At 42.3% G+C, this 16,632-nt stretch overlaps 1 protein-coding gene across 1 annotated transcript; it reads right to left on the minus strand.

The window, feature by feature from the left end:
* Positions 1–3,671: 3,671 nt before the first annotated feature.
* LOC133805736 (uncharacterized) lies at positions 3,672–4,893 on the minus strand. Its single transcript, XM_062243898.1, has 3 exons — positions 4,748–4,893; positions 4,164–4,573; positions 3,672–4,075 (listed from the first exon to the last, which is right to left on the minus strand). Exons 1-3 carry the CDS (start codon positions 4,891–4,893, stop codon positions 3,672–3,674), a joined length of 960 nt encoding a protein of 319 aa, XP_062099882.1.
* Positions 4,894–16,632: the final 11,739 nt, after the last annotated feature.

The following is a 16,632-nucleotide window of genomic DNA, read 5'->3' on the forward strand; positions in this document are numbered from 1 at the left end:
ATACACTACTTAATCCACAATAATACCCAATTAATGCTTGATTTCTTCAATACCCAAAGGAATGTCATTAGCTTTGCAAAGATGAGAGGCAAAATCACTTACATTAGTGAGAAACCCATTGATAATCCACCATTGTCGTCCAAAGCTTGGAGAAATGGAGGAAAATAGAGGAAGAGATTGGGATTTTCAGATTAGGGGTAAAATGAGTGGAAAAAAATGGTATTCTTGAGGAAATTAGGTGGAGAAAGGGAAAGAAAAGGATGGGAGAAGTGATTTTTATGGAATGGGGTGAAGAAATTATGAAAAATGAGTGAAATATTGGTGGTTATGGTGTTTAGGGCGGAGGAAAATCAGAGAAGATGAAGAGAGGCGGATGGGGTATTTTGGAGGGTCTGAAAAAAAATAGGGGAAATTTTAGGTTATAAGTGGTGGCCCGCGCTAGCGTCGCGGTGCTAATGTATATATTTTTTCTTTGCTTTTTCGTCAGCTTTAGGAGTTGCGACACAATAATTGGGGCTGCGGTGCTAGGACAGGTTGAATTTTTGCCCTCTCTGTCAGAGGCCTCACCGTGGCTCTAATACCCCTAGGCGCCGCGGCTCAACAAGCTGCGCCACAGCCCTAATTGAAAGCCAAAAATTTTTCCTTTTTTTTTCTTCACGTTTTTCACGGTTTTCTTTTTCCAGATTTTCACAGAATGACAAAAATAATAAGAAATAAAAAGGCTTAAAAATACTAATTGTTGCAAACCAAAAATTAAAATGCAAAACAAAATAGAAGCTGAGATGCCTCCCAATGGCACTGTCGTTAACGTCATTTAGCCGGACGCTGAACTCCTCTTCATTGTGACGTTAAGAGGATGACTGATTTGGATTGATCAAAATGACCACCCAAGTAGGGCTTCAACCTTTGCCCATTCACCTTACAATTACCGGTCTTCTCACTAGTTACCTCAACTAAGCCATAAGGGAATACTTTTACAATAGTGTAAGGTCCGGACCACCTTGATTTTAGCTTGCCTGGAAAAAATTTCAACCTTGAATTGAATAGTAATACTTGCTAACCTGGTTGAAATTCTTTCCGAACCAGGTTCTTGTCATGCCACAACTTAGTCCGTTCCTTGTAAATTTTGGCATTCTCATATGCCTCATTCTTGAGCTCCTCTAGCTCATTCAACTACAACAATCTTTTCTCTCCCGCTGATGCCATGTCCATATTCAAAGTTTTCATGGCCCAATATGCTCGATGCTCAAGTTCTACTGGTAGATGACACGCTTTGCCAAAAACCAAACTGTATGGTGACATGCCAATAAGTGTCTTAAAAGCTGTCCTATATGCCCACAATGCATCATCGAGTTTCTTAGACCAATCTTTCCTGGACCGTTGCACCGTTTTCTCCAAAATACTCTTTACCTCTCGGTTTGAGATTTCTGCTTGTCCATTACTTTATGGATGGTAAGGCAACGCAGTGCGGTGTCTCACTCCATATCTTGCAAGAAAAGTCTCAAACTGTTTGTTAGAAAAATGACTCCCTTCATCGCAAATAATTGCTCGAGAAGTACCAGACTGAGTAAAGATATATTTTTGAAGAAAGTTAAGAACTGTTTTACCGTCATTTTCATGAGTTGCAGCTGCTTCCACCCATTTAGAGACATAGTCCACAGCTAGCAGTATGTACAGGTTGTTGTAAGATGACGGGAATGGGCCCATAAAGTCTATTCCCCACACATCAAACAGCTCAACTTCTAGAATTCTAGTCAAAGGCATCTCGTTCCTTCTTGAAATATTTCCAGTTCTCTGACAGCGATCACATGCCTTCACGAACTCATGAGCATCTTTAAACAAAGTTGGCCAGAAAAACCCACACTGAAGAACCTTTGCAGCAGTTCTACCACCGCCAAAATGACCACCACATTGCAAAGTATGGCAGTGGGTCAAAATGGAATGCATCTCCTCTTCAGGCACGCACCTTCTGATAATCTGATCAGCACAGTGCTTGTAAAGGATTGGTTCTTCCCAGTAATAGTACTTCACTTCAGAGAAAAATTTCTTCAGCTGTTGTCTAGACATATCTGGAGGAGTAATGTTTGCAGCCAAAAAGTTTACATAATCAGCGAACCATGGGACCATCAGACTTTCCCTCAAAGCAAACAACTGCTCATCTGGAAATTCATCATTTATATGGACTTCCTTCATATTCTGGCTCTCTTCTAATTCCAGTCTAGATAAATGGTCTACCACTAAATTCTCTGTTCCCTTCTTGTCTCTGATTTCCAAATCAAACTCTTGTAGTAGAAGAACCCATCGAATTAGCCTTGGTTAGGCATCCTTCTTGGTCATAAGGTATTTAATTGCAGAATGATCAGTGTACACAATTACCTTATTCCCAATTAGGTACGGCCTGAACTTATCACAAGCAAATACTATTGCCAACATCTCCTTCTCAGTGGTGGCATAATTCATTTGAGCGTCATTCAAGGTTCTACTAGCATAGTAGATGGTGTGAAATACCTTGTCAACTCGTTGTCCTAGGACTGCTCCCACTACATAGTCACTTGCATCACACATCAATTCAAAGGGCAACTCCCAATTTGGTGCAATGACTATGTGCGCTAAAATGAGTTTCTCCTTAAGTGTCTCAAAAGCCTTCAAGCACTCCTCTCCAAACTCAAATGGAACTCCATTCATCAACAAACTAGATAAGGGTTTCGAAATCTTCGAAAAGTCTTTTATAAACCGTCTGTAGGAACCAGTGTGACCCAGAAAGCTACGAACCCCTTTTACTGAAACTGGTGGTGGAAAATTTTCTATTGTAGAGATCTTGGCTTTATCGACCTCAATCCCTTCATTAGAGATTTTGTGGCCCAACACTATGCCTTCCTTCACCATGAAATGATACTTCTCCCAATTAAGCACCAAATTTGATTCCTCACACCTTGTTAGAACCAGTTCCATGTTGCTTAGACAATGGTCAAAGGAAGACCAAAAAACTGAGAAGTCATCCATAAAAATCTCGATGCACTTCTCAACCAAGTCAGAAAAGATAGCCATCATGCACCTTTGGAATGTTCCTGGTGCATTACAAAGTCCAAATGGCATTCTTTTGAACGCAAATGTGCCATATGGACATGTAAATGTCGTTTTCTCCTGATCCTCAGGTGCAATGGCTATTTGATGGTATCTAGAGTACCCATCCAAGAAACAATAATATTCATGGCCAGCCAATCTATCCAACATCTGATCAATAAAGGGTAGTGGGAAGCGGTCTTTCCTGGTTGCCTTGTTGAGCTTTCGGTAGTCAATACATATCCTTCAACCCGTGATAGTCCGAGTAGGAATCAATTCATTATTTTCATTCTTTACCACTGTCATCCCTCCTTTCTTGGGGACCACTTGAACTGGACTCACTCATTTTCTGTCAAAAATTGGATAAGCCACTCCTGCATCTAACCACTTGACCACTTATTTTCTGACCACTTCCTTCATTGGTGGATTAAGCCTTCTTTGAGCATCAATAGTTGGCTTAATTCCATCTTCCATCAAAATTCTGTGCATCACTGTTGAGGGGCTAATCCCCTTGATGTCAGCCAAAGTCCACCCAATGGATCTCATATGCATGCGCAACACCCTTAGTAACTTCTCTATTTCAACATCCGAGAGCAAAGAAGATACAATCAAGGAAGTGTCTTGTTCTTACCAAGGAATTCATATTGCAAGTGATCAGGCAATACCTTCAATTCTAACTCTGGCGGCTTCTCAACTGAAGGCAATGGTCTTGTAGGCACGAAATCGAGCTCTTCAAAGTACTTCCTCTTCAAAGGCCCATAAGAGTTCAACCACTTTGCATACTCTGTGGCCTCCTTCCCATCTTGTTTAGTAACTTCCTCCTTTATCAGACTCAACTCAAGAGGGTTTTCTACTACCTTCTTCTCATCCACTAGACTCTCCACCACATCCACAGAGAAACAACTATCACTGGCCCCAGAGTAAGTCATAGCCCTGAGTACATTGAAAAAAACTTCCTCACCTTGTACTCTTAGCTTTAACTCACCTTTCTGCACATCAATCAAAGCTTGGCCTGTAGCCAAGAATGGTCTACCAAGGATGAGTGGAACGTTTGTAGAAGATAAACTTGTCCACCTCCACTAGGACATCTTTTATTATACCTTGAGGATGTGCCAATGAACAATATGCTAATTGTAATGTTACTGTGGTAGGCCTTGCTTCCCCCAGCTTTAATCTTTTGAAAACTGAAAGCGGCATCAGATTAATGCTTGTTCCCAAATCACATGGAGCATTCATGCTCTTAATATTACCTATGGTGCAAGGTACAGTAAAACTCCCAGGATCTCTCAGCTTCTGAGGGAGTTTCCTTTGCAGAATAGCGCTACACTCTTCAGTTAATGCCACCGTTTCATATTCTCCCATTTTTCTTTTCTTAGACAGGATGTCTTTCATGAATTTCATGTAACTGGGCATCTGCTCTAGAGCCTCCGCAAATGGAATGTTTATATGCAGTTTCTTGAATACTTCTAGAAATTTCGAAAACTGCTTATCTAAGTTGTTCTTGTGTAGTCTTTAAGGATAGGGAATCTTAATAAGATGATCAATACTGACTGGCGGTGTAGCTTCCTCGACTGGTAGGTCTTCAGTAACCTTGTCCTCATCTTGCTTCTGATCCAATGTGCCCTGTGCCTGTTGATCCCAACCCTTGTCTTCAACTGACTGTTTTGAGCTTGGCCCTTCTTACCTCTTCCCACTTCTCAATGTAATAGCCTGACATTGCTCTTTTGGGTTAACCTCAGTTGTGCTAGGCAGGTCACCTTGAGCACGGTTGGCCATAAGAGTAGCCAATTGCCCTATCCGAGTCTCCAAATTTCTAGTAGTAGACCGCATCTCAGTCATGAATTGATTAAGAACATCAGACTGAGTATCAGGCTGTCTCACAGGATTCTGTTGTTATTGCATAGGCGGCTGAGGTGGTTGTTGTTGAGGCCTGATTATCTGTTGATAGAACCCTTGAGGTGGTTGCTGAAATGACTGCTGTGGTTGCTGAATTGAGGATTGACCTTGTTGATCATTCTTCCAGGAAAAATTGGGATGATTCCTCCACCCTTGGTTAAAAAAGTTTGAATAAGGGTTGTTGTTGTTATTTTGACGAGGAAAATTCCCAATGGCTTGAGCTTGTTCCAATGGCATATTATTTACATCCGCATATTGGCAGTTTTCATAAGCATGAGGACCCCCACATAATTCACACATTGTCTGAGCTTGCATCACGGGGGCTGCCATTGTACTACCTTGCAACTGTTTATTCAAAGCCTCAACCTGAGTAATTAACTTAGATATTGCATCAATCTCATGCAAACCAGCAACTTTCTTCGAGTTACCTCTCTCACTTGGCCATTGTTGATTATTAATGGCCATTTCTTCTAACAAATCATACGCCTCATTGGCGCTCTTCCTCATAAATGCCTCACCAGCTGCTGCATCAATGAGTGTGCGAGTGGTACCACACAACCCATTATAAAAGTTATGGAATAACATCCATCTCTCTATCCCATGATGCAAGCACTTCCTTATCAGGTCTTTAAATCTCTCCCATGCCTCATGTAGTGTCCAAGAACTTTACTTAGCTAGTTAGATAGTAGTATTATAGTAATAATAGTATTATCTTTATGACTGTGGATATTTGGTTCAGACCGGGATTTATTTGGACACTCATAGTAGTACTTGTAGATTTTCTAAGTTTAACCTATAATTTAGGAATATTAATTTTAACCTAAGGTTTGATTAATATGACTGATATTGAGGATAATATTTATTATACTATAAGGTTTAGATAAGAACCAATTAGATAATAGCACATGTTATGTATGGGTTTATTATTGATTAAGTATTTTGAGGATTAAATTTATTAAGGTTAAAATTTGACTACTCTAAGGTCAGTCAGCAGCTTTGAAAACGTTAGAGGGCTTAGTCAAGGCTGTTTACTCAATTTAAATTAAGCTAAAAATGTGTAATTTCATGTTTAAATAATTAGCGTATGCCGATATATCTTAGCTATAGGGGGCGATATATCGCAGCACGAAGATACGAAAAACACGAAATGTTGCACGATTTCCTCGGGCATACTGGTCCAAGCGATATATCGCCTACATGGGGCGATATATCGCCCCTCTCAGCACATTTTGAAAGTTTTCAAAAACGTTCTCCATTCAAACCTTCAACCTCTTGATGAGTCCAACATTTTTTTGAACGAGTCTTCAGCCTCTGCTGAACGATAATTCAAATTATTTTCACTTAAAAAGCCATTATTTTTATTCAAGTTAAATGAAGATCTCTTCATTCCTAAAATCTTTAAATAGGACCTAGTACCCAGCCATTTATTCATCTATTACTCTAAGTTCAGAGGTTGCAAGTTGCTAGGTGAGTATGAGAGTGTAAACACTTGGGTTGGGAATTATAAGCTTGATCACTATAAGCTTATCAAACACTTGGGGAAGTAAGGTTTATTCACATTTCGGTTCAAGGTTTAGATTGGTCATATAAGTATGCGGATGTGTATAGACTATCGCGAGCTGAACAAGGTAACGATTAAGAACAAGTACCCGCTACCTCGGATCGATGACTTGTTTGATCAACTTCGAGGTGCGACTGTATTTTCAAAGATCAATTTACGGTCCGGGTATCATCAGCTCAAGGTAAAGGGAGAAGATATTCCTAAGACAGCCTTTAGGACTCGTTATGGACATTACGAGTTCTTGGTTATGTCTTTTGGTCTTACTAACGCACCAGTCGCGTTTATGGACTTAATGAATAGGGTCTTCAAGGATTACTTAGATAAATTCGTCATTGTGTTCATCGACGATATCTTAGGTTGGATGCCAAAAATCCACCAAAAAGAAACTCTTTAGTCCCTGGTTGGAACATAGGGATAAGGGTCGCTTATTCATGCTATTGGGTTCGAGCCTGTAGGCCTTGTTGAATACAGGAGATCATCTCATGAGAAACAACACATTATGAGCCACAAGGTTTGGCCCTGCTAAGCTAAGGGGCCACAATGAATACTGCAAGAGGATAGGTGCACAAGGCCCTCACATAGTGAGGTCCGACGTGCCCGCGCAAGGCTGACATGCTCATGGGTCAAGATGCACTCATACGCGTGAATGCTGCTAAAGACGCCCGGGACATACACCTATGGATGCTCAATATTCCACGCTTATAAAAGACCCAAAGAACGCACTTAGACCCCCATACGCCTACACTCTCATTGGGTCCTCGGGCCATCAGGCACACGCCCCCAGTGAGGCCATCAGGCACGCATGCCTCCTAGCCAGGCCATCAGGCACACGCCCCCAGTGAGGCCATCAGCCACACGCCCCCAGCGAGGCCATCAGGCATGCACACCTCCTAGCGAGACCATCAGGCACACGCCCCCAGTGAGGCCATCAGGCACGCACGCCTCCTAGCGAGGCCATCAGGCACACGCCCCCAGTGAGGCCATCAGGCACACGCCCCCAGCGAGGCCATCAGGCACGCACACCTCCTAGCAAGGCCATCAGGCACACGCCCCCAGTAAGGCCATCAGGCGCACGCCTCCTAGCGAGGCCATCAGGCACACGCCCCCAGCGAGGCCATCAGGCACGCACGCCTCCTAGCGAGGCCATCAGGCACACGCCCCCAGTGAGGTCATCAGGCACACGCCCCCAGCGAGGCCATCAGGCACACAAGCCTCCTAGCGAGGCCATCAGGGACACGCCCCCAGCAAGGCCCTCATGCGCGCGCGCCCCCAGCAAGGCCCTCATGCGCGCGCGCCCCCAGCAAGGCCGTCAAGCGCGCACCCCTAGCAAGGCGCTCATGCGCACGCGCCCCCGCGAGGCCCGTGGGCCACCATCTTCTCGGGAGGCCGTTGCACCATTGCGTCACTAGTCTAGATCAATGCCGCAAGGAGAAAAGTATAGCTAGGCACCTCGCCACTAGGAGCCTTGCAAGGCACGGCCAGTGCATGGGTCATTACCGCCTCGCATCTATGCCTTGCAAATGAGGGTCACATGGCATTGATCTCATGAGGTACGGAGTCCACTGACGAGATGAAAGGAGTTAGAGTACGGACATAGTACCCACGTCAGATAAGTAGTGGAGGTACGAACAAAGTACCATCTGTTGTCCTCACCAGCCACTCCTCTGACACCCATACCAGGCAGGTAGTGGAGGCATGACCAGGTACAGAAGGTGAGGTGCTCCCATGATCTCTGACCTTGTACCAGAGCCGACACCACTACCCCTGGAACCACTCTCCTGTTAGTGTACTCGTGTACCATTTGGTCCCCTAGACCACCATGTACCCAGGGCCATTAGAGCCTACTATAAAATGAACCCCACTTCCACAGAGAAGGGGGTTGGAAAATTCATTGTATGCAGAGGCTATTAAGCAATATACATTTTTCACTCCATTGTTCATCTGTGTTTATCCTTTCATAAGTTAATTCTAAGTTCTTATCTAAACTTCGCCGCATTTACCTTTAAGTTTTTCGACCTAATTTCGTTGACGAGATTTCACCGTCAACACTTAGTATACTCCAAGGATGAAGTAGAGCACGAGGAACATTTGAGGTTGATCTTGATGCGATTGAAGGAGCATAAAATCTACGCCAAGTTCAAGAAATGCGAGTTTTGGCTGTCGCAAGTGGCGTTCCTTGGGCACATTATATCGAAAGATGGAGTTGCAGTAGACCCATCAAAGGTAGAGGCCGTGAAGGATTGGCCCAGACCAAAGAACGCATCTGAAGTAAGAAGCTTTCTAGGGTTAGCAGGTTATTATAGGAAGTTTGTAGAGGGCTTTTCAAAGATAGCCACTCCACTCACCAATCTGACCCGGAAACAACAAAGATATAACTGGAATGATAAGTGTGAAGAAAGCTTCCAGTTGCTTAAGGATAAGCTTTGCTCAGTACCAGTACTTTGTGTACCAACACCCAACGATAAGTTCGTAGTCTACTGCGATGCATCGAAGCAAGGATTGGGTTGCGTGCTGATGCAAAATGACAAGGTGATAGCCTACGCCTCACGGCAGTTGAAGGAGTACGAGCAGCGCTATCCAACTCACGATATGGAATTAGCAGCGGTGGTCTTTGCATTAAAAATCTGGCTCCATTATCTTTATGGAGAACGGTGCGAGATTTATACGGACCGTAAGAGTTTAAAGTACTTCTTTACTCAGAAGGAGCTCAACATGAGGCAGCGCAGGTGGTAGGAGTTAGTAAAGGATTACGACTGCGAAATCCTATACCACCCAGGAAAGGCGAACGTAGTTGCCGATGTGCTTAGTAGGAAAAGTTATGGAAATTTAGCAGCTTTATCTGGAATAGAAAAGCCGCTACAGCAGGAGCTGATCAGTGCCAGAATAGAAGTAGTTATAGGAAAGCTGGCTAACTTGTCTATCCAATCGAATCTGTTAGAGGACATACGGATTGGTCAGAGACACGACGACACACTAGCAGTACATATGGATGCAGTCAGAGAAGGCAAGGCTACAGATTTCTCAATATCTAGCCAAGGTTTATTGAGATATCAGGATCGGGTATGCATGCCAAATGATCAAAGTATTAAGAAGACGATTCTGGAAGAAGCGCACAACACCCCGTACTCAGTTCACCCAGGGTCTACCAAGATGACTCATGATGTTAAGGCAGTATATTGGTGACCAGGGATGAAGAAGGACATAGCAGAGTTTGTATCTAAGTGTCTTATATGTCAGCAAGTGAAAGCAGAACATGAGCGGCCTGCAGGCTTATTGCAACCGCTTAGCATACCAGAATGGAAGTGGGACGATATAGCTATGGACTTTGTGATAGGTCTGCCAAAGACAAATAAGCAGCATGATTCCGCTTGGATAGTAATAGATAGACTAACCAAGTCGGCCCATTTCCTGCCTGTTAAGACTTCATACATGGCAGACCAATATGCAGACATCTATATCCAAGAGATTGTACGGTTTCATGGAATCCTCAAGACGATAGTGTCGGATAGAGGATCGGTGTTTACGTCAAGATTTTGGGGAAGTTTACAACAAGCTATGGGTACTAAGTTAAGCCTTAGTATAACTTTTCATCCTCAGACAGATGGGCAGTCCGAGTGTACGATTCAGATTTTAGAGGATATGCTATGCGCGTGTGTACTTGATTTCAGAGGATCATGGAATAAGTACTTACCGTTGATAGAGTTCTCCTACAACAACAACTACCAGTCAACGATCAGGATGGCACCTTATGAGTTGCTATATGGAAGAAGGTGCCGATCACCGTTGCACTGGGACGAGGTAGGAGAAAGGCAGCTTCTAGGCCCCGAAGCTATTAGACAAGCTCAAGAAGCAGTAGCACTTATTAGACAGCGTATGCTTGCTGCTCAAAGTCGACAGAAAAGCTATGCGAATTCCAAGCGACGCGATGTGGAATTCCAAGTTGGAGATCAAGTCTTCTTGAAGATATCTCCTATGAAAGGTGTAAAGCGGTTTGGGAAGAAAGGAAAGCTTAGTCCCCGATTCATAGGTCCTTTTGAAATATTGGACAAAGTGGGAGCAGTTGCGTATAGACTAGCCCTACCGCCAGCACTAGCAGATAGTCACAACGTGTTCCACATCTCAATGCTACGCAAATATGTGTCAGACCCATCTCACGTCCTCAAGTACGATACGATAGCACTCCAGAAAGACTTACGTTATGAGGAACGACCGGTTAACATCCTAGATAGGGGGATGAAGCAGTTACTATCCAAGAGCTTTCCTATAGTCAAAGTCCTATGGAGTAATAGTTCTGAACGAGAGGCAACCTGGGAGTTGGAGGAGGACATGCAAAGCCGGTATCCGGAATTATTTGGTAAGTAAATTTCGAGGACAAAATTATTTTTAGTAGGGGAGAATTGTAGTGTCCAAGAACTTTACTTAGCTAGTTAGATAGTAGTATTATAGTAATAATAGTATTATCTTTATGACTGTATATTTTTGGTTCAGACTGAGATTTATTTGGACACTCATAGTAGTACTTGTAGATTTTCTAAGTTTAACCTATAGTTTAGGAATATTAATTTTAACCTAAGGTTTGATTAATATGACTGATATTGAGGATAATATTTATTATACTATAAGGTTTAGATAAGAACCAATTAGATAATAGCACATGTTATGTATGGGTTTATTATTGATTAAGTATTTTGATGATTAAATTTATTAAGGTTAAAATTTGACTACTCTAAGGTCAGTCAGCAGCTTTGAAAACGTTAGAGGGCTTAGTCAAGGCTGTTTACTCAATTTAAATTAAGCTAAAAATGTGTAATTTCGTGTTTAAATAATCAGCGTATGCCGATATATCGCTGCTATAGGGGGCGATATATCGCAGCACGAAGATACGAAAAACACGAAACATTGCACGATTGCCTCGGGCATACTGGCCCAGGCGATATATCGCCTATAGGGGGCGATATATCGCCCCTCTCAGCACATTTTGAAAGTTTTCAAGAATGTTCTCCATTCAAACCTTCAACCTCTTGATGAGTGCAACATCTTTTTGAACGAGTCTTCTGCCTCTGCTGAATGATAATTCAAATTATTTTCACTTAAAAAGCCATTATTTTTATTCAAGTTAAATGAAGATCTCTTCATTCCTAAACTCTATAAATAGGACCTAGTACCCAGCCATTTATTCATCTATTACTCTAAGTTCAGAGGCTGCAAGTTGCTAGGTGAGTATGAGAGTGTAAACACTTGGGTTGGGAATTATAAGCTTGATCACTATAAACTTATCAAACACTTGGGGAAGTAAGGTTTATTCACATTTCAGTTCAAGGTTTAGATTGGTCATATAAGTCTTCAAGGTATTTCCAAACTCTAGTCCATTTCTGTATTATGTTTGTTAAAAATTCTCATAGTCTTCTACTCATTCTAACCTTATTCTTATTCTTGGTTAGGAAATCCAAGTTCTTAAGCACAAGGTTTTTGGTAAGTATATTTTGATAGCATAGTCCCTTTTTCACTTTCATCCCTTTTCTTCAATATAATCACCATATTTTAAATGGTTTTTAGGAGTGTTCCAAGGTCCCAAATCAGTTCTCATATCCCGGTCATTTTGGTAAGGAAAATAGGATAGGAGTTATGTGATTTATATGATTTTTATATGTTATCTTATGAATATGAGTTATGAAAAATGCTATGTTAAGTATGTTTGTAGACTTGGGCATATGACCTATACAACTAACAAGCCCCAAATAGATTATGGGCATATGACTTGCTTAGCTAGCAAGACCCCACTAATCTAATGGGCATATGACTTGTTTAGTTTATGGGACCCCAAGTAATAATGGCCATTATAGTATGTATGTGACATAAGTGTTATGGTATGTTTTATGTTGCATTATGAATTTCTATGTGTATGGCTATATGTTAGATTTTCCTTGCTAGGCATTAGGCTCATTCCTTTATGTTTATATGTACAGGAAAATAGTTTTAGTGGCAGGAAAGGTTCTTGGAAGCTTGGGGAATGTGTATTAAGGCAGAATGGATTCAAGGAGTCGAGAGTTTCGGTTTTGAGGATGAAGTCTTTATTTATGGTTTATGTGTATTTTTCCGCACATATTTATGTAATCTCTTTTTAATTACCATTATGTTATGTTCTGTTTTTAAAACAATGGGATCCTATATCCTACTTGAGATTTTATGTAAGTCTAACATTTGTTTTTACAAGTTTTAATAAAGTTATGATCCTTTCACTTGTAAGTTTTGTTAAAGATTAGTGTGTATGTATAGTTTTCGTTAATTGTCCAAGGTCTAGAGTAGTTGGGTCATTATAGTTGGTATCAGAGAAAACGGTTCCTTCGCATGAAGTTATCCTCGATACACACACTCAAAGCTCCGAATCTGACCGCCAAGTAAGTATTTAAGTTATAGTTATTTTGCCTATGTGTATAGCTAACAATTTTAGTATTTATGTTTTCAGTTAAGTATGAACGGAGCATTAAGCAATGAGGATATCTGAGCCATTAAGGCTTTAAAAAGAATAAGGGAACCAAGAAACACCATAGGAGCACTAGAGAAAATCACTCGGAGATTGATTTTGTTCCACAAGGAGATAGACCATCTTCAGATTACTAAGAAAATCATGATGAGAGCTGCAGAACAATATGTCCTAGTAATTAGGCTTTTAAAAGATTTTCCTTCAGTAATTTCAACTTTAGAAGAAATATGGGAGACTATAAATAATGATGATGACTTACAAGTAGCCCTAAGATATTATTCTCTCATACTTAAGTTCACCTATAATTTGGAGTTTCAATTCACTAATGAGCAAAAACATAGGATCTTCTTGAATCTTCCCCGAGGAAATTTTGAGGCTCAAGACAATGAGGATTATGAAGAACTGGATGATGATATGTTAGATGAAGGGTCGGATGTAGAAGATCCTGATTTTTAGAATAGTTAGTTTTCATTGTTTGTTTTATTTATTTCTTTTATGGTTGTAATAAGTGAAAAACGCTTTTCCAAATTAATATCATGTTATTTTATTATCATGTATGAGTTTGATTTTATTTTTGCAATCATAATAAATACTAAAGAAAATGAATAATGACTAAGTTCGGTGAGGGTGGATACAAATCAATGAACCAAGTTTCATTATTGAGAGTTAGGGGGCCATAGTAGTGGGAACGATTTTACTGATCCCAGCCCTCCCTCAATATGGTTAACTTTGGAACAAAGATGAGTTTCGAGCCTGAGAATTAAGTCATATAGGATAATTAGAAACAGACTTAGAAAATAAAGATGACTTGTTTTTCTAAGTATAGAAACCCACTTTAATAATAAAGGAGACTTGTATAATTTTTCATAAGAAGTCATAATAAATAGGTCCGAGATATGTTTGTTTAGAATAAGTTTTGCCTTAGAGCCTATTAGGATAAGTTCTAACATGTTCTCGACTGTTAGAACTTTGTTGAAGATGTCGCTCCGAAGATCCGCACGCACCAACGGAAATGCCTCCAACGCTGTTCCAGCGAACAATGACGCCCCTCCAGTTCGCAGAAGGGGAGTGCGTGCTACTACTAGCCGCAACGCGCTGGCACCGCCAGCGGACAACACTGTGGAGATTGCCAGATTGCGACAACAAGTCGAGCAACTTTTGCAGCAACAACGTCAACAAGCTCAGACTCAGCCTCAGCCTCCGCCGCAGCCACAGGAAATGGCCCCAGCACCCCAACAACTTGGTCCATATGGGGATGGCCAGTGGCGAACTACGCGCCATATCCAGTACAGAATATGGAGCCAGTATATGAGAGGTTCCGCAAGCAACACGCTCCAAACTTCGAAGGGACTACAGACCCCTTTGAGGCAGAAGAGTGGCTAAGGAATGTGGAGCCGATTCTGACGCACATGAATCTCAGTAATGCGGACTACATATCCTGCGTCTCGTCTTTGCTCAAGAAGGATGCCAGGATATGGTGGGACTTGGTCCAGCAATCGCATGATGTTGCCACCATGACATGGACTCGATTTGTGGAGCTCTTCCACAAAAAGTACTACAATTCGGCTGTACTCGCTACGAGAGTTGAGGAGTTCGCCAACTTGAAGCAGGGTACTTTATCGGTGGCAGAGTATGCTCCTCAGTTCGACTGCTTAGCTAAGTTCGCATCTGAGATGGTTCCAACTGATTTTCTGAGGGTAAAAATTTTTTTTAGAGGACTTCGACCGAAAATCGAGATGGGGGTTAAGCTAGCAAACCCGGGGAATACTACATATGCCGACGTTCTTGAGACGGCAATAGAAGTAGAAAGGTTGCAGGCTAATGTAAGTAAAGAGGAAGCCAGTAAGCCTGAACCTAGACAACAGAATCAACCTCAGACCAATAGGAACAACAACCATAATGGCAACAATCAATCAGGCAACAATGGTAACGGTCAGAAGAGAAGGCATCCTGACAACAAGCAATCTGACAGCGATAAAAGGGTACGAACAAATAATGGGGGAAATAGGTCGGGCTATGTGGAATACTCGCCATGTGCTAAGTGTCAGAAGAAGCATCCTGGAGAATGTCGTGCAAACACCAAGGAATGTTTTAACTGTGGTCAAGAAGGGCATCATAAAAGAGATTATCCTCAGCGAAAGCCAGAAAGGAAGAAGGACGACAAGATGGTTCCTGCTAGGGTTTTTGCCTAAACCCAAGGAGAGGCTGATGCTAGCAATACATGAAGCTAGATGACGTTATCATGAAGGAAGAAAAATGCATAAACCATCCGACCACTATCAAGGTAGAGAAGAATGGAGTAAGCCCTCAAGGGAACAATGGGGGATACGGTAAGAAGAAAAGTACCTCAGGGGCCGAGTAGAGTGGAGAAAAGAAGGCTACGTCATTACCAACCAACAAACAACCTAAGCATCAGCCCTACCCGCCTAGGTTCACCAACTATACTATCCTTACTACAACAAGGGCTAAGATTTACTTGGCAACATACCAGGAGGTACCATACAGAATGCCACCACCCTTGCGCTCAGAAGGAAAAAGGGACAAGAACAAGTTTTGCCATTTCCATAATGATTATGGGCGCGAAAAAAATGAGTGCAAACAATTGAAGGATGAGATAGAATTTCTCCTCCAATCAGGAAAACTCTCGAGGTACCTAGTCAAGACCGAAACCCCGAGCAGGAATCCAGAGTTCCGAAGGCAGATGAGTCCACCACTAGAACCGGCAACTGTGGACTTCACATTGGACACCATATGTGGGGGGTCCCACATAGCAGGCTACAGTAACAATGCTCGTGAGGGATATGTAAGGACCCTAAGACATGAGGTAGGGGAGTCTTCCCAGTCCTTGGCAGTACCAAAGTATGAAAGTGAAACTCTCACTTTTACGGAGGATGAGGCCAGGCACGTGAGGTACTCCCACAATGACCCTCTGGTCCTTACCATTCAAATTGCCAATGCCCGAGTGAAGAAATGCTTGGTGGATACGGGAAGCTCAGTAGATATCATCTACAAATCATCCCTCGAGAAGATGATGCTCATGGTCAAGGACCTGACACTTTGTTCCTAAGTGATATATGAGTTCACAGGGGAATGCCTAGCACTAGTAGGAACTATCAAACTATCGGTCACTATGGGGGATGCCCCTAGGCACGAGACTGTGATGACAGAGCTCCTAGGGGTAGATTGTTCATCGGCTTACAACGGAGTGCTCGGGAGTCCCCTTCTGATGGCATTAGACGCAGCAGTTTCCACCTGACATCTGTCTTTGAAGTTCCCCATAAGTGCAGGGCAAGGATGCATACAGGGTAACCAAAGGGAGGCACGAGAATGCTATAACACGTTGGTGGTCAAAGCCAATAAAGGACCAAGTGTAAAAAACATGGTGGTGGCCTATTGCGAAGGGAACGGAGGAATTGATGAGGTTATGACATGGAAGTTGACATTGAAGGAAACACTCTGCTAGAGTCGGGGGCTCTTTTTAATGGAGATTTGTTATTGTAACAAGTTTTCCAAAGCGAGGGAAACGACATCGATCCTCGCTTTGGGGATGAAGTCATGGGGGTAGGACCAGTCGAAGATCTTGACGAAGTCCTACTAGATGAGGAGGGCCCGACTAGAGTAATCAAAT

This window comes from Humulus lupulus, chromosome X, assembly GCF_963169125.1.
Source record: "Humulus lupulus chromosome X, drHumLupu1.1, whole genome shotgun sequence".
Taxonomy (NCBI): Eukaryota; Viridiplantae; Streptophyta; class Magnoliopsida; order Rosales; family Cannabaceae; genus Humulus; species Humulus lupulus.

Bases quoted from the DNA above. Each gene is read 5' to 3' on its own strand.
- LOC133805736 (XM_062243898.1), bottom strand. From the start codon at position 4,893: ATGCGGTCTACTACTAGAAATTTGGAGACTCGGATAGGGCAATTGGCT. The intron at 4,574-4,747 runs GTAAGAAGGGCC...CTATCCTTAAAG, and splicing joins ACATTGAGAAGTGGGAAGAG to ACTACACAAGAACAACTTAG. The intron at 4,076-4,163 runs GTATAATAAAAG...TCTTGGCTACAG, and splicing joins TTCATTGGCACATCCTCAAG to GCCAAGCTTTGATTGATGTG.